Source organism: Chelonoidis abingdonii, chromosome 7 (assembly GCF_003597395.2).
Source record: "Chelonoidis abingdonii isolate Lonesome George chromosome 7, CheloAbing_2.0, whole genome shotgun sequence".
NCBI lineage: Eukaryota > Metazoa > Chordata > Testudines > Testudinidae > Chelonoidis > Chelonoidis abingdonii.
In genome coordinates, this window is record NC_133775.1 from 17808025 (window position 1) to 17825989 (window position 17965).

General features: G+C 44.6%; 1 protein-coding gene across 8 annotated transcripts in view; it reads right to left on the reverse strand.

Moving 5' to 3' along the window:
* Window positions 1-10392: 10392 nt before the first annotated feature.
* Window positions 10393-17965, reverse strand: part of DOCK7 (dedicator of cytokinesis 7) — a 177473-nt gene continuing 169900 nt past the window's right edge. For all 8 annotated transcript variants that reach the window (XM_075067657.1, XM_075067656.1, XM_075067655.1 and 5 more), the window contains 5 exons: window positions 17486-17722; window positions 16106-16249; window positions 14241-14347; window positions 13001-13168; window positions 10393-11162 (listed from right to left, as the gene is read on the reverse strand). In XM_075067657.1, the coding sequence (XP_074923758.1) occupies window positions 11120-11162; window positions 13001-13168; window positions 14241-14347; window positions 16106-16249; window positions 17486-17722 (699 nt within the window). In that variant the 3' untranslated portion in view covers window positions 10393-11119. The remainder of the gene's footprint in view (window positions 11163-13000; window positions 13169-14240; window positions 14348-16105; window positions 16250-17485; window positions 17723-17965) is intronic.

The window sequence follows — 17965 nt, forward strand, 5'->3', positions numbered from 1 at the left end:
GCCCTTTGAATATCTGTTTGGGTCGATTAACAAATCAGATGTGATCTTTTTACCTTAACAGGTTAATTTGTACTGAGACCTCATTGAAAAATGGGAAAACTAAAGCATTGGCTTGATTGTATGTGTGTATGTGTACACACAGATGTATGAAATTAATGCCTATCATTTTATGTTTTTATTTTGTCTGAGATGAACAGATCAGATTGTGTTTGAAAGCTTCTATTGCTCTGGCATTACTTTCTCTCCAATCGGTGGGGGATAGTATGCACAAACACATCCTGCTTCTTTGATCTTTCCTCCAGGAATAAATGTTAACTAAAATTACTTAGTTCTGGCTTTTACAATAACAAGATAATTACACTGGACAAAATTTAAACCCTTATGTGAACAGCATTTCTGATCCATCTCTTCATTAAGTTTAAGGCCTACAGTAATTAGTATGTTAAACTGTCAGTCGTCAAAGTAGTTTACCAATAGAGCTTGGGACAAATTATTATTATTTTTTTTTTTTTTGCCTAATTTGGTCTATTCAAAGGCAAAGATTATTTTGAATAGGTGCTAGAAAAGGGGCGGGCAAACTTTTTGACCTGAGGGTCGCATCAGGTTTTGGAAATTTGTATGGAGGACTCGTTAGGGGAGGGGGCGTGGCCTGCCCCCCCATCCACCCCCGATGGCTCACCCTGGGACCCCTGCTCCATCCAGCCCCCTCTCCCTGTCCCCTGACTGCCCCCTGCTGCCCTATCCAACCCCTCCCTCCTGACTGCCCCCCCTGGAACCCTGTGTTCCACCCCTTTTTGCTGCCCCATCATGGCCCCTCCTGGACCTCTGCCCCTATTCAACCCCTTCTGCCTCTACTGCCCTGCCTTATCACCGCTTCTTCTACCCACCCCCACTCCTCTGCGCCTCTACCAGGCCCCCCCCCCCCGCCCCTTATTGCATGCCTGACACTGGTCAGGCAGCGCTACAGCAATTGCACTGCCTTGCAGCACAGAGCCCGGGCCAGCGGCTGTGCGCTGCGCTGCCCAGGAGCACGCGACCCTGCTTCCAGCGCATTGTGCCAGCGGCAGGGCAAGCTGAGGCTGTGGGGGAGGGGGAACAGCACAGGAGGGGCCGGGGGGTAGCCTCTTGGGGCAGGAGCTCAGGGACTGGGCAGGAAGGTCCTGCGGGCTGTAGTTTGCCCACCTCTGCTAGAAGAAGTCACTTAAGGTAAGATCCTGCTGTTGTTACACTGAATAGCACCTTACTGCCTGGATCCACAACTGTTTTCAAGTTAAGCAAAAGAAACGCTAATTGATGTAATATAGTATGCCTGCTCCCCCTTATCTCTTCAAAACATGCCTGGCACAGTCAAGGGGGAGGTGACTGATAGACTTCTACGTTAGTAAGCTTAATATAAGACGTTTAAGCAATGCCCTTTAATCCGATGAATGCAGTGAGCACACATCACTTAATGTGAGTTACATCCTTCAGGAACTCATGGTTTACCTAAGTTAATACTGTACTTTTCAGTGTACATGTAAATGCACAGGGCCGCCCAGAGGATTCAGGGGGCCTGGGGCAGGGCTGGGTTGTCGGCAGCAATTCAGAGTCCAGTCCCTCTCGGAAGGAAAGACCCACTGCCGAAGAATGAAGCGGCAGCGGTAGAGCAACCTAAGTGCTGCAGATCATGTTTTTTCTTTTCCCCTGCCGCTTGCGGCACTTGATCTCATCGGGCGGCACTCCGAGGCTTCAGCAGCACGTCCTTCACTCGCTCTGAGTCTTCCGCTGCAACGAAGAACCTGCCGCTGAAGACCTGGAGCAAGTGACGGGCCCGCCACGGAGTACCGCCAAAAACCCGGAGCGGCTCGTGGGGCCCCTGCGGGGCTCAGAGCAAATTGCCCCACTTGCCCCCTAGTAGTAAAGATTAGCTTTAAGTGAAAGCACTCATGTTGTCCTGTTTGTGCCAGCCATCTATCGGTTGGATGGCCGTGTCTCCCCTGATTTATTTCCTGATACTTCCTTGGCACAGAGTAAAAGTTACCAAGAGCTTTTGGTTGAAAGAACCCCAGGTAACACCCCTGTAGGCGGCCCTGTAAATGCACACCTAAAGGAGAGGCAAGGCTACATTTTGGCTCTTCTCTTGCTGACAAATTACTGATTAGTTTCCACCACTGAAACACCCTGCATGTAAAAGCCTAATAAAAAATGGTTACCTATGTCTCGTAACTGTTGTTCTTCGAGATATGTTGCTCATGTCCATTCCAATAGATGTGTGCACACACCGCATGCATGATCATCAGAAGGTTTTTTCCCCCCAGTGGTACCTGTCAGGTTAGCTGTGGAGACCCCTAGAGTGGCGCCTTCATGGCGGTGTGTATAGGTCCCTGCTGACCCACCACCTTCTCAGTTCCTGCTTGCCAGAATACTCCGACAGAGGGGAGGCGGGTGAAATTTGGAATGGACATAAGCAACACATCTCAAAGAACAACAGTTACGAGAGGTAGGTAACCATTTTTTCTTCTTTGAGTGATTGCTCATGTGCATGCCAATAGGTGACTGCCAAGCAGTTTCCCTGTGGGAGGGGTCAGAGTTCACTTGGTTGCTGAGTTCAGGACTGCCCTGCCAAAGACTGCATCGGCCCTTGCCTGTTGGGTAATGGTGCAGTGTGACGTGAAGGTGTGGATGGAAAACCACGTTACTGCCTTGTATATGTCCTGGAATGCTGCCATCAACGCCTGCACTCCTGTGGAGTGTGCTGTAAGCGGAGGAGCTGGAATTTTAGCCAGGTCATAGCACGTCCTGATACAATATGTGATCCATGATGAAATGCACTGAGACAAGAAAGGGAGCTCCTTCATCATTTCTTTTGACTGCAATAAAGAGTTGTGATGACTTCTAGGGCACGCCTAACATCCAGAAAATGGAACATGCATTCTCTGTTACTACCATGAGGCTTAGGGAAGAACACAGGTAAAAATATGTCCTGGTTCACATGAAACTGGAAGACCACTTCTAGCAGAAATGCAGGGTGAGGGTGTATCTGCACCTTGTCTTTATAAAAGACCATAGGGGGGCTCAGAACTCAGTGCTCTGAGCTCAGATACCCTTCTGGCTGAGGTTATGGCCACCAGAAAGCCCACTTTCTAGGAACGGTAGGACAGAGGGCAAGTTACCATGGGCTCAAAACAGGGCCCCATGGACAGGACCAGGTTGAGGTCCCACTAGGGCACAGGCTGTCATACCTGGGGATAAAGTCAGTCCAAGCCCTTGAGAAACCAGCCCACCATGGAATTGCCAAAGACCTACCTGTGGCCCCTGGGTGGAAGGCTGAAATGGCAGCCAAGTGTACCCTGATACTGCCAATCCCTGCTGCCTGAGGTATAACAGGTAGTCCAAAACCAGGGGAATTGGCGCTAGCTGCAGTTTTGTGCCCCCCTGCAGAGACCAAACGGAAAAGCGCTTCCACTTTGCCAGGTATGTGGCATGAGTGGAGGGTTTCCTACTTCCCAGCAGGACCTCCCTAACTGGGTCCGAAAACTGAAGCTCAAGAGGGTTCGGCCATGGAGTTTCCACACCATGAGGTGGAGGGACTCCAGGTTAGGGTGTTGTAGACACACAACTATGATCCTACACGATGAAAGTTGGGCACACAGGAAGGGCTACTTGTCTGTCCACTGAGAGGTTCAACAGGATGGTGAACCAATGCTGGTGCTCTGAGGATCAAGGAAGCTCTGTCACGGTGAGGCTTGAGGACTTTGTATATGAGAGGGAAGTGTGTGTGTGGGGGGGGGTATGTGTACATGAAAGGTGAAAGGCGTCCACGATGGAGCCTGGGCTGTGGTTCAGAAAAGAGCAGAACCGCTGGCCCTTCCTGTTGTTCCGCATCGCAAACAGGTGAATAAAGCGAGCGATGCAAAAGTCCCACAGCTCGAGGACATCCTGGCACAGGAGAGAGAAGCAAACACCACTACAAAACACTGCTGCAGTGTTGTCCAACAACACCGATACACAGGCACCCTGCAGGTGGACCTGGAATGCTTGACATGCCAGAACTGCCCTCAGCTCCCTTATGTTGATATGCAGCAATAGTTCTGTGTGGGACCATTGGCCTTGGGTTCTGATACTGCCCAGGTGCGCTCCCCAACTGCAGCCACCAGGGGAGAGACTCAAGGATGCAAGGGAGGAGGGTAACTATCGTGTCCAGTGGGTCCCTACCCAGCCTGTGCACCCACGCCAACCACACGTGGAGGGGGCCAAAGGCATAACCTGGCATGCTGGCCCTTGTAGTTTCATGCAATTTCTGGCCGTGGTTGTTGGGAATCGGCGAAGGTTTTCAATAATGTCCATGAGTGGTTGGAAGCACAGCTTGGGCAGGAACGCCCTGGCCTGGGTTGAGGCCAAGAGAGCTCCTATTAATTCTGTTCTCTGTGTCAGGGCTAGTGTGGAGTTGGGCACATTCAATATGAGGCCCAGCCTGTGGAACGTGGCCCGGACCAGAGACACATGCTCTGCAGCCTGTGCTTGCAACTCGGCCTTGATGAGCCAATGTACAGGAATAGTTGCACCTGACGTTTGTGGAGGAAGGCCGCCACAACCGTCATATGCTTGGTGAATACCCGGGGGGGGTGGGGGGATTCTGAGACCCCAAACGGGAGCACGCTGAACTGGTAGTGCTCGCTGCTGACCAAGAAGTGAAGAAAACATCTGTAGGCCGGGATAACGGATATATGGAAGTGCGCATATTTCAAGTCGAGGGTGGTGTACCAGTCCCCTGGATCCAGGAAAGGAATGGTGGCTGCCAGAGAGGTCATGCAAAATTTCACTTTCCTTATGAATATGTTTAGGTCTTGAAGATCCAGGATAGGCTGGAGCCCATCCTTGGCCTTGGGGAAGAGGACATGGCGGGAGTAGAACCCCTTGCCCCTGAACTCCTGAGGAACCTCCTTTATTGCCCCTATAGCGAGGAGCAATTGTAGCTCCAGCAAAGAAGTTGTTTGTGAGAAGGGTCCCTGAAGGGGGAAGAGAAAAGGGGGTGGGAGGGCGGGAGGGAGGGAACAGAACTGGATAGAATATCCCACCCCTACCAACTCAGGAGTCAAGACCCAGCGATCTCACGTGATCTGGGACCAAGCACGGCAGAAGCGGGAGAGTCGATTCACAAACTCGGGGGGGAGGCGTAAGGATCCGAGTTTGATACTGATGCTCGGTCCTTGGGCTCATTTTCAAAAGTCTGGCTTTGGGCAGCACGGGGACTGTGTGGCTAAACCCTGGCCTTGGCCTGAGGAGGACTGTGGCAGGCACCTCCTATTACTTCTGCCCCTGGATGAGTCTTGCCTGGGAGGCTCAGAGTAGAAACGGGACAGGGGGTGAGGCTAAAAAGCCTTTCTTTAGGGTGCAGGGGGGTGAATCCCCAAAGACTTCAAAGTCGCCCATGAGTCCTTAAGGCTGTGCAGGCAAGAGTCCTTATTTTGGGAGAACAGGCCTGCACAGTCAAAGGGGAGGTCCTGGATTGTGTTCTGGACCTCAGGTGGTATCCCCGACACCTGCAGCGACGCACTGCACCTCATTGTTATGGTGGTGGCCATAGTCTGAGCTGCCGAGTCTGCTGCATCTAACGTGGCCTGAAGAAAAGTTCTCAAGACCACCACTGGCCTCTCAAAGCTGGAGACCCCTGGTCGAGTAGACCTTTTGGACGAAAAGGTCCAGCTTCTTAATGTCCTGTGCCTTATGCGCAGGACCTGACTGCCCTTGTCACTCCTTATGATTCACCCCATTGACCACCAGAGTCCCTGGTTGGGGGTGGGTGAAAAGGTGTTCATACCCTTTTTGCGGCACAAAATAGCATCTCTCCACCCCTTTAGTGGTGGGTGATATTGAGGCACAGTCTGCTAGAGCACCTTACTAGTGTTCTGGATCGTTCTTATCAGGGGCAAGGCCACCCTAGATGGATCCTCCAGGGCAAGGATCTCAACCATCGGGTCGGACTCCTCTGTGACTTCCTCTGCCTGGAGATTCAGGTTTAGGGCCACCTTCCTAAGAAGATCCTGAAGCCCATCGCCGGAAGGATGATGGTGGTGCTTGCCACTGCCTTGTCCGGTGAGGAGGAGGCCCGTAGGACAGGGTCTTTCTGCCCTTCTGGCTCTCTGGAGGCTGGGTCAGGTACCTCAGAGCCCCCTGTGACTAGAGGTGGCTCCAGTATAACTGATGCCACTGGTTTGGATGCTGTGCCTGAGTGTGACAGCCCAGAGTTTCTGTCTCGTGCAGGGTTCTCAGGAGCCCTGGAGTTGTGGTAAGCCAGTGATGTTGCTGAGTAGTCTGTGCCCGACGACTGGGGGGTGGTACTGGGATGATGGTGAGTGGTGCCATAATATCATGGGCTTGCTGCAATGATGAACCAGTGGCGGTGCCGCTGACAGGTCCTGAGCTTGCAGTGCCGGAGCTCACACCCACGGGGCCATCATGGCAATGAGGTCCCACACGGCCTCATAGGCATGGAGGGGAGGTTGAGCTATTCCTCCAAATCCTCCCGAGTTGGGGAGTCCACAAACACTGGACTTGATGGGCCTCCTGTTGGGGCCACAGTCAATGGTGTTGGGTCTTGAGGTCCAGACCGTGGGTGTCCTGCTGGAGGATGTCTCCCACTGGAATCACCTCACGGCTTCTTGATGGGTGAACGACCCCTGTCCGCCTTCTTTTTCTTATGCGGTACTGGGTACTGTAAGCAGGGCCGCCTGGTAACACTGGCCTTATGAGGCGGGGAGCAGCGCAGGTGCTCCTTGGAGGAGTCCTTGCTTAGCGCTGGGACATCCTGCACTGAGGCTGGGGGCCTGCGCACCAATGATGCCGGTGCTGTTCCGGTACCGGCTAGGGTCGGAGGGCCAACTCCATCAGGAGGAGCTTTAAACAGTAGTCCTGCTCTCTTTCAGTCCTGGGTCTAAAGCTCCTGCAAATTGGGCACTTATCTGTTTGATGGCCCTCTCCTAAGCACTTGAGACAAGCAGCGTGCGGATCGTGTCTGGGCATAGGTTTCCCGCACCTCTCACACGCCTCAAACCCCTGCGAGTGAAGATGCCATTCCAGGGCTCTCCACAGCCGACCCGACTGGTAACGCTAGAGGAAGAACTTCCGACAATCGTGCACGCAGTGAGCTCACCAGGGGCAGCTCTAGGGATTTTGCTGCCCCAAGCACAGCAGGCAGGCTGCCTCCAGCGGTTTGCCAGCGGACCCTCTGCAGGCACACCTGCGGGAGGTCCACTGAAGCCGCGGGACCAGTGGACCCTCCGCAGGCAAGCTGCAGGAGGCAGCCTGCCTCCCGCCCTCGTGGCACCAGCAGAGCGCCCTCCGCGGCTTGCCGCCCCAAGCACGCGCTTGGTGTGCTGGGGCCTGGAGCCGCCCCTGGTGCTCACACACTGACTGGAATGCACATGAGCAATCACTCCAAGAAGAATAAATGCTACTCTGCTCTTACTGGTGTTAGCTAAATATCAACAATGAGTTCATGAGAATTGTACCTATCTATCTGAGGGCAGCATTGGGCTTAATGAAACACACACATCCCGTTACGGCAAACTAACCTTTAAGTGAATGTTTGTTCTCTATGTAGAAACATCATTGCAGGTACCAGCCAGAACTCAATCCAGTAGCTCTGGGCAGAAAAGGGGTATTTGTTCACAGATTAAAGGCTTTACAGGCAATTGGAGTGGGAGGATTAAAACAAAGAATCTATACTATTTTCTATCCTGTAACCCCCTATGACCTGGCATTTTACAAAGCTAAGGAAAAAGCACAGTATATACTTTACATCACACACAATCCTATAGATTAAAACTTCACAAGGTACTGTCACTGACAACAGTTGAGGGGAGGAGGGAGTCCATTAATCCATTAGGAAAGACAAGGACTAGAACTCAGCCCTCACAGTTCAAACATATGAAATATCCTGCATTCTTTAAAGTACAATGAAGTCCTTTCCTGAATAAATCTAGGCTGAAAACCATCTTCCTATCGAACTCTTCATTATGACTCTAGTGGAAGATGTCATAGGGCATATTTTCCAGTCTGCTCTTAAAGGTATGACGCATACATAATAGGATCAGTAAATTATATCTGTTGTCATGACAGTCATGAAAACTTTATAGAAAAAAAATCATGTCTGGAGCATTCTCCATAGAGAATTATAGCATGCCCTCATTTCCAGCACATATTTAAAATTATCCTTGTGTAAAGAATTAAAACTATAAGTTAGCCTATGTGTCACAAAAGAAAGGGTGATAAAGCTTTACTGAAACTTCTGCAAAACTAAAATATTCTTCAAGGTGGGGATGGCTGCTGCAAAACCAGGCCCCTAGTATGATTTAAACATAGCTCAGTTGTGCAGGGCAAATAGGGTAAAAGTATATTAATAAACATGCTTCAGCCTTGGAGTGATGTAGGTCTGTAGTGTTACTGAGGAACACATTTAAAGGTTGTTTGGTAAATATACTTATGCTAATATAAGCTCTTTATTATTTGAATCAGGCTATAATGATTCTTTTTCCAAAAGAGAGAGCAATCTGGCTCTGCATACCTCTTGATGCCTTCTTTCTCCACAGTAGGTATCAACAGAAACTGACTGAATTATTTGGTCTAAAACAAGAATTGTACAATCTGAGTATAGTCCTACCCTGCAAAACTGGCACAATGAAAAAGCCCTAAATATAAAACATCCTACCACACAATCCTACCACACCTAGTGTAGGGTTTGCTCAATTCCAGCCTGCAAATGAAAATGCATTTTTAAAAATTTTGGCCCATAAAGGGATTAGAGCCCTGAAAGATTGTTTCCTTAACATAAGTCCTTCAATCAATCGCAGCCTCAACAGGATATTGAAACAATAATTTTGCATGGAACAAAGACGACAGTATAACCAATGCTAGATCCAGCTCTCTTCCATAGCTACATGCAACAGCTGTAGCGAAACATTTTCATTTATAAACAATCAAGCATTTTACATGATCCTACTGAATACTGACTGTGAATGAAAAATATCTTCTGGCACAAATTCGGAACTAAGAATGGGAACAGATCTATCAGATGGTAACTTGCCTAAAGCCATTTCTACCATTCCTGAAATGTTAATTTGCAAAAGTTGAACAAATTCAGTCTTAAATTACTCAGACTATTGTTTCTCTGCAACTGAAAACAAATAGGTCAGAATTACTATTTAACTTTACAAAATGATACATAAGGTAACTCTCCATCACAATTTTTAGATTAATCATCTAAATATAAAATCATCTAATCATCTAAATATAAAAACTATTTGAATCTGGGATAAGCTCTCCAGATTTACATTGACTTGGGGTCCTGGTCTTACACCCGTTGTAATCAATGGGAGTCTTTCCACTGATTACAGTGGGTTTAAGGTTTAAGAATGGACATCATCCCTTCAGATGTGAAAGTATAACAGAACATTGTACATAATGAGTTAATTATTTTGGGGCTATTAACCTTTCCTTCTTGATTCTTAAATATCCCTTCAATGTGGGGGAGCTACAGTGACCTTTCAATTTAAGTGGCCTAATATCTTCCATTATAAAAGGTTCTTGCAACCTTTCTGCTACAAAAGTTCTCGAACTTCCATTTTTTGCTGCAGGCCTCTGAAATTGGCTTGGAGAAAACCCCCTAGGCTACAGAAATGCATTTTCTTTGGCCACAAAATTCCATTCAGATCTAGCTGAGATATAAACTGTTAAAAAGTCATTACTTCTGTATAACTTGTGTTCTTCAGAAAAATTTTGGCTACCAAAGTAATCTTTTAAAGAGAAGAGAAATGCTGTTCAATTTTTACCTTAAGGAAAAAAAAAAAGTATTGCAAAGTACATACAATAAAACTATGTTAAAAGAAAGGTGTTTAGATTTCAAAATCCAGCAGTCAAAAATTAGGAGACAGGATTTATAGTTGCACAAGCAACCTTAATGTGCCCCCTTGAGCATATGCAGTGATTTAGTTACACTATCACATACCATTATTTTTAGAGGACCCCTCTTTCTCAGTGCATAGGTTGGAAATGTAAAGAGTCAGAATTAAGGTTGCAAGGCAACCATAAATCTGGGGTTTCCTAACTTTCGGGTGCTTGACTTAGCAACTTAAAGAACTTTCTTTAAAATGTAGTTTTCTTGTATGTAATAAAACGTAAACTGTAATTTCTACTAAGCACCAGTGGCAATTATGTATGTATATTTTATTTTAACTTATTTAAATGTTGATGTCATTTTCTTCCAAGATGTGTTTTTATAGAAAATTATAATAAAAAGATGACAATAAAAAGCAGTTTTACTGCAAACCTGCAAGACTCAACTATATACACGAGGGGACTACTGTGCTGTAACTGGGTTTCCTGGTTTAGTAGAAATTACAGTGTAAACAAGACTGTAGCGATACATCTACTTTATCAATTCAGAAGAAAAGGTTAGCGTAAGTGGTAGCACATTCCTATGTACAACAAAAGTTATTATCTTAGGAGGATATGTAAAGTCATTTTTCCTTGCCGCAGTCCCCATCAAAGATACAAAACCAAGTTAGAAATGATATGGTCACTGCACTCATTTTAGAAGTGTCGTCTTAAGACTTACCTTTCTTTCTAGCTTTGTCCTCAAGGGTGATGAGCTCTGAAGTCCAACACATAGTGATTTAAAATGTAAACATTCACATATTTAATAGTACCATTGAAATAACCAGCACTACATTAAAAACTGTTCAAAAATGCATCTGCAATGCTCCTAATATAAATTAAATATATGAACTAAAAAGGAAATAAATTTAACATTAGGTAATGCTATAAATAATGGTAAATGCATTTAGTGTACCTTTGAGTCATAAAAATGCCTTAAAAACACGTAAGTTTACAGTATATCGCCAGTACTTTGCATACCACTGCCATGATTTTTTTTAAAACATCAATAAGTCTACATTTGACAATTCAGAAAATTTTTTGGCCACTTAACACTTAAATGTAAGTAAGTCAAACGTGTATATGTATGGTGTCCAGGATGAAGTCCAAGTTTTATTTCTCAATAAAACTTCTTTGATTCCCAACGTTGATAACATGGCTTGCTCTTTTCAATACCTTAATATTAAGTGCATTTTTAAAAACTTGTTTAGATGTCCATTTTGCGAAGGCTCATTCTGCTGAAGGAGTCTCTGGGGGGGGGGGGGGGAGAGAAAAACAAGACAATAAGCTTATATTTTCCATTGTGAATTAAGAAGTCCATGTTCTCCATTAAGATGAACAGTGCTTTTCTGTACATGATTTCTATGTTTGCTCACTGCAAAAATTGACTTGAATTTTTACAATTCGTTTGCTAATTTGGGTTTGCATTTTGAGAACATTGGAGTGATTGTGTTTTATTGACATGAATATTCACAGATGATGAAATTCAGAGGGACAGCACAAGGCCTGGGCACCTCTTAAGTCCTATGGGAAATTTCACTCACAAAACATTTCTAAACTTCATGTGAGAAACCAAATCTGAAATTCATATGCATGAGTAGTTGTGGCAGAAGGTCTCATGAGATCATCCAGCCAGGGAACAGAACAGAAACCAAAATATGCAACTTACCTAATCAACCAACAACAAACTAAAAATAGCTCAGATAAAAAATACTCAGGGAATAGTTCATGAGCCATCCGCAGAGTTGAGAACAAAAAAAAATTTGAAAATTGATGAAACTGGAGGAAATTGCCATCAATTAGTAGAAAAATACACTAAATCTGTCAGTTATTCACTGTGGATTTTTTGCTGAATTCTAGTTGGACAGAGTTCTTCTCTGTTTGTTTTTCCTGTTGCTCTCCATTGCTGAAGAACGGCTACCCAAACAGGAAACTTTAGGATGAGGGCTATATTCATCTGAAGCAGTTGCATGTAGCAAGAGTTGTTTTGAAGACCACACACAAATAAAACAGTAATAATGTTCATACAATGAAAGGAACTATAGCTTGCTTGCTACTTGCATTTAATAGGTTAGGCTTCTTCTCCTATGCTTCAGTGATATATATTTAAAAAACAGACCAGTTGGACATTAGGACATATTAAGTATCAGTTCTTAGCACAGGTTTGTGCTATTTCACCCTAACTTGTTACAGGATCATTGCATGAATGACAATGTCACTAGTAAAAGATATACGAATGGAAATTAGGGATAAAGAGAAGGCTAATTTCAGGAATTGCCAAGCCTGCCACTTCTTCAGTAAGCAAGCAATGTGTAACAGGAGACACTTAACCACTATCCTGTTTTCAGGATTGTAGATTAAGGCCCATCATTTGTAAGGGGTTGTAGTAGGTTTGGGTGGGTGCTTTTAACCCTAAATCCACTGCAGAAACAGCATGCAAATTCCACTGGCTCAATCATGATACGTGCACTTGTTAAAATCAGCTCTTATAACACTGGTATCATAACACTAACAGCATAAACGGCTCCTGACCTCGTTGATAAAATAATTAATGATTTTATGTTAAAACCCATTGCAGGGGAATGGAAATGGTTAGTCTGCTTCAGAAAGGTCTCCCAACATGGACAACATTCACTGGCTTTTTAACGTGAAGCTCTGCAATCCATACTGTGCATCCGCTAGAATACTCACCCCAGGGGTTCTTTAGCTACCCCTCAAGAGATCATTGGGCTTCACTCCCCGCAATTTTAGGTACAGAACTGACTGGACTTGGAGGAGAAGTGTTCTTGAACCTGTTATGAGGAAGGCGCATCCTAATGGAATGAGGAAAAGGGGGCCATACCAGAAAAATCTGCAAAGGCAAACTGGCCAAACAATGCATCCTGCAGTGCAAGAGACATGGGGAAGGGGATGGATCCACTTGCATTTCCTCTTAAAAGATCTAGGGTAAGGAAAGTGGGTTTAAACACTCCCGGAAGAGTCTCCTGTTCCCACTCCTATGTTCTCTTTATGCCATATCATTCCAACTGAGTTTTTGTTTTTCAACATTACCCGAGTTAGGCTGAAATAGAGTAAAATTAACATTCACCTGTGGCAAGCGACAGGCAAAACTGCCTTGTATAACTGCGGGATCTTTCTATTTATCAAGGGCTGGAGTGCTTCCTTGAGCCGGTGATAGTTCCTTTCAAGCTCCCGCTGATATTCCTTTTGGTCTGGACCTATCAGGCTTTTGTTTTTGCGTAATGCATCTTCACACCTAGAAAATAAAATTTTGTAAAACTCTGGCAGACAACAGGGGATGCCTGTTAACTTATTAGTATGAGAGCATTTAATACAGTTCTCCTGGCTTGACACTTAATATCCTCCATCTTGTCTTCTGGGTAATAATAAGGACTCAGCTTATTTGGATGGTTTCCTTGGGGAGAGGATAGTGAGTCATATTTCCAATTTCCATTTTATTCATAGAGTTGTGATCCATTTTTTAGTTTAATTTGTTCTCCTATAACATTTCTCCTCTGTGAGGAGGAATGGAAAGCTTAACTCCACAGCCATTTTCAGCCCAAGGGGGTTTAAAGATGGATGTTTTCACTGCCAGCCCTAGGAAAAGATTATCAAGCAGCAGACTATTAAACGTTCACTGTGAACTCTAGTATTTTGAACGATGTAAATTAAACAACGTGTCTAAAAATGAATTGATAATATCAATGCCACTTTATTTCATAATAATAACCAGGCTGCTTCTGGACCTACTAGCTCAGAAGAGGAAGGCAATATAGTAGTTTCAGTTATTTTCACCAATTGTTTAAATGCTCATGAGATATAGTACCGGACTGAGACTGCAATTCTCTTTACCAACAAGGAAGGAAAAATAGAGCAGCAGCACACATGTCCTCACAGAACATGCTTCAAACCCACCTGGAGAGGTTAATTCAGTCTCCCTGCCAAATTAAGTTTGCCTTTTCTGTTGACACTATCAATAAAGATATTCATTAGTGCCAATTATGATAACGAGGTTTTTGAGATGAGGACACCTGTCCATAAGGAACTCTGCTGAGACCAGCAATTCATTTCACATCACACCCATACCTAATGACTTGGGCCACTTGACAGTAGTTCTCAGAGACAGATGGCACCAAGGAAACAGAAAACATATTTTTTAAACAGACTTGTTCCTCGAAGAGAGCAAATGGTGATTACTGTATCTTTTCCTACATTACAGGTGTATTCTTTTACCAGGCACTGGACACCCCCTTATACTGCTATCTGAATTTCTGTTTAATGCACTGAAAATAAATGTTCTTGGAAGGAGTTTGAAGCCAATACTCTACCTTTTTGTGAAGTCTTTGAAACAGAGCCGTAGTTTGTTATGATGTCTGAAGAGCTTTGGATCATTGGGTATTTCAGACAAGAAAACCTGTGCAACTTCTAATGGTCCCTTTAGGAGTAGAAGAGAAAATAGTAAGTGTCTCTGCACTCCTGTCATATCCATTGGAGAAATTTCTTACATATAGAAACTTTCATAAAATGCAACATTCCCTTAAGAGGGTATTTCTTGGTGAATTGTGTCTTCTAAGTCCAGAGTAAATCACCAACTATTGTGACAAGTGAAAATGTCTGTTATTCTCAAGATAATCTTTAAAGCGTGGGTCTGCTTTTGGAAAGTGACTGTAAAATACATGAGATTCCACATTTATTCTTTTTCAATGGCTTCTAAATCAAATGTGCTCAGTTGTCAAGTAAACAGATATTTAACACTGAAAACTGAACCAGTATAGTAGTTGTCTGCCAGCCCTGCAAAATGAACGTAGGGTCTGAAATTCAAGTTATAATTTTTCTGGCTTGGTTGCAGTAGTAAAGATTCTGCAGGCAAAAATCGTCCCTCATCTTTTACCTGTGCACTTGTATTACTTTCAATTCCATTGATATTGCAGAAACCAAAATACAATCCAGCTCACTCACGCTTAGCTTTGGTAGCTCTGCAGGGCTAACCAGAGTGAGAAGTAGAAATACTTATTTTTATCAAAAAAGCAAGCAGATATGATTCTGGATACCAACAAGCAGCAGGTCAGCTGACTAAGATGGGCCAGTTTCACTTAGTCACGGTATTGATCAGAACCACACTTTCAACGATTGGCACTCAAATCATAAAATTGCTGATAGTAACTAGTCAAGAATCAACAGAAAATCAATCTTGCATCTGTGGTCTGGGCTGTAATCTTACTGCAGAAGAAAGGACATTCATCAAATCCATCATTTAGAGTGAGGTACTGTAAACTATTATTTACCACCTCACAGAAACATACAAAAAGCTGGGGTTCCAGCAGCATCATTCAATTATATTTGCTATCACCTAGAGCAGTGTTTCCCAAACTTGGGTCGCTGCTTGTGTAGGGAAAGCCCCTGGCAGACCTGGCCGGTTTGTTTACCTGCCGCACCCACAGGTCTGGCTGATCATGGCTCCCACTGGCCGCGGTTCGCTGCTCCAGGCCAATGGGGGCTGTGGGAAGCAGTGGCCAGAATGTCCCTCGGCCTGCGCCACTTCCAGCACCTCCCATTGGCCTGGAGCAGCAAACCGCGACCAGTGGAAGCCACGATGAGCCAGATCTGCAGGCGCAGCAGGTAAACAAACCGGCCCGGTCCACCAGGGGCCTTCCCTACACAAGCGGCATCCCACGTTTGGGAAACATTGACCTAGAGCATTTGGACAGGAGAAAAATTTCTCTGGCAGCAATTATATTAGAAATTCCCCCATTCTATGGTATACTTGGTTTTAATTCAGGGCGCTGCAACTATTTTCCACTCATAGTTGACTTTCTGTTGCTGAGGTACTTTACCGCTGTGTTCCCTCAACAATAGAGAGAGTAAAACCTCTTGATAACCTCTCTGGATTTTCACTTCTCCCTTGTTAGACTATCCCTACTGCCAAAGCTGTCCAGTCTTTGCAACACAAAGGGTTACAATGGCAATTTGCCGGGATCACAATGCTGATTCTCTTTTGTTGGTACTTTAATTGTGCTATTAGCTGTGAAGTATGTTTCTAAAGTGACTTTGCACATTCTTAAAATTAAATGAAAAAAATCCAGACAAAAGCAGTTTTCACTGACACAACTTTAAGCCTCCACCAAGCTTGAACATCCAACTGAGTGATATGCAATATCTGAGCGTGTTTAAAGCACAATAAAATGATTCTCACCTGATTTACTGTTGTACCTACTGAACCTTGCAGCACCATTTGGAGCATCTTTGGGTCTGCTGGATCTTGATGAGTTGCAAAAGCTAATTCTTGTGTTTTTTTCTGCATATCCTCTATGGCAACTTCAATGGGTGTCAAAATTATCTATAGAGGCAAACATTAGCCAGAAATATGTGGACTGTATTTTTTTTTTTTTAATTATGGCCAAGATTTTCAAAAAAAGGCACCTAAAACTAGGCTCCCAGGGTGGGATTCTCAAAAAGTACCTATGTGACTTGGGAGCCTAAATCCCATTAGAAGTTAATAAAACTGGTGTTCTGAAGTCACGTTGGCGCTATTGCAGATCCCACCTCTGAGCCTTTATTTAGAGTCCTAAATAAGTGACCGGATATTCAGAAGTGCTTCTGCAGTTGGGTGCATAGAGCTTTTAAAAATTAGGTCCCTTGTGCCCATTGCACTCCATTGTGTTCAATCAACCCACACGCAAGAAGTTGCAGGATTACAGCCTGATTCAGGTACCTAAATATGCATTTAGGACCCTGGCTGTGGGTTCCTATAGTGGAAAATCTTGGCTTAAATTATGTTGGGGACAATTCTTTTTGTTAGTGGCAGGCTTCTGAAGTAAGTGAGGGAGGGACCCAGTGTAATTGCAGAGGAAGAGCACATGTTCCTCGAGCAAAATGGCAGAGATATAACTCATGCTACTACATGGCAGACTCAGAGCTTGTCTACATACACAGATGTGTACAAATTCAACTTCAGGGTGATTTTAAACCTGTTCAAAAGGCTATGTGGACACACATATTTTGGTTTAGTTTAAATTGATTAGAAACAGGTTTAAGTTAAAGCAAAATAAACTAAAATAAAGAATCTTTCACCTAGGAGTTTCCACTGGTTTAAGTTTGTGTATAGACATGGCCTCAGATAGACTAAGGTCCGGTACTGAAATACTCACAAGGAACAGACACAGCTGAGTCTGGCCTCCTCAGCAGAATGATGTAACCACAACTGTTAAACTTGTAGGAACTGGCTTTGTTGTCTGGGATGGCACCACAAAGCCTCTGGTTTTGAAGGACAGTCTCTTCTTCTTTATTTGATTCAATACATGCAGCAGTGCTTTCTAGAGCACGCAAATGCCCATAACAGATAAACCGCTAGTTGGAATGAGTGAATTTGACATCCAATGGGCTAAAGTTTCATTCTTTATCCCCTGCAAATTGTTCCAGTAAGAACCTCTTTGTAATGTTTTAATAAAGCAAATAACTAACATTGCCCATCCCAGCTTATTAGACTTTTTGTTGTGGCACTACAAGGCACCCGCCCTCCCCCGCCATGCGATACTGTTCGGGATTCATAATATACCCAATGCACAGGTCTCACCTCTTCTTTGTGACTGACATTTATTCTGGTTTTAATGTAAGGAAAAGCATGGGAGGTCGTCAAGATTGTCTTCCGCTTGAACTGTTCATGCAGTTCCCCATGAGCACGTCCGTCCAGGGTGAAGGGCGTGCAGTACATGAAACGCCGCAGGTTGTAGTTTTTGTCAAAATAGGTTATCCTGTCCTTCATCTCGTATGTGTCAAAGTAGGGCTCCACATAGGTTATTTGAATGTAGGCCTGGAATACGGAAAACAAGTTTTCAGATAACAAAACACAATGCAGAGGGAAGCCACAGTGCAAGGAGATAAATTCTGCTTCCTTCCATTTAGCTACACAATAACCAGCCTCAACTTTAAGAAACAGGACTATTTTTCACTCTCTTCCTTTTGGTGTACCTCCAGTAGCCCTAACTCACTTTTTACTCTGTCCTTACTCAAACAAAGCTCCCCTTGGCTTCTGTGAGAACTGGGCATGCTCAGC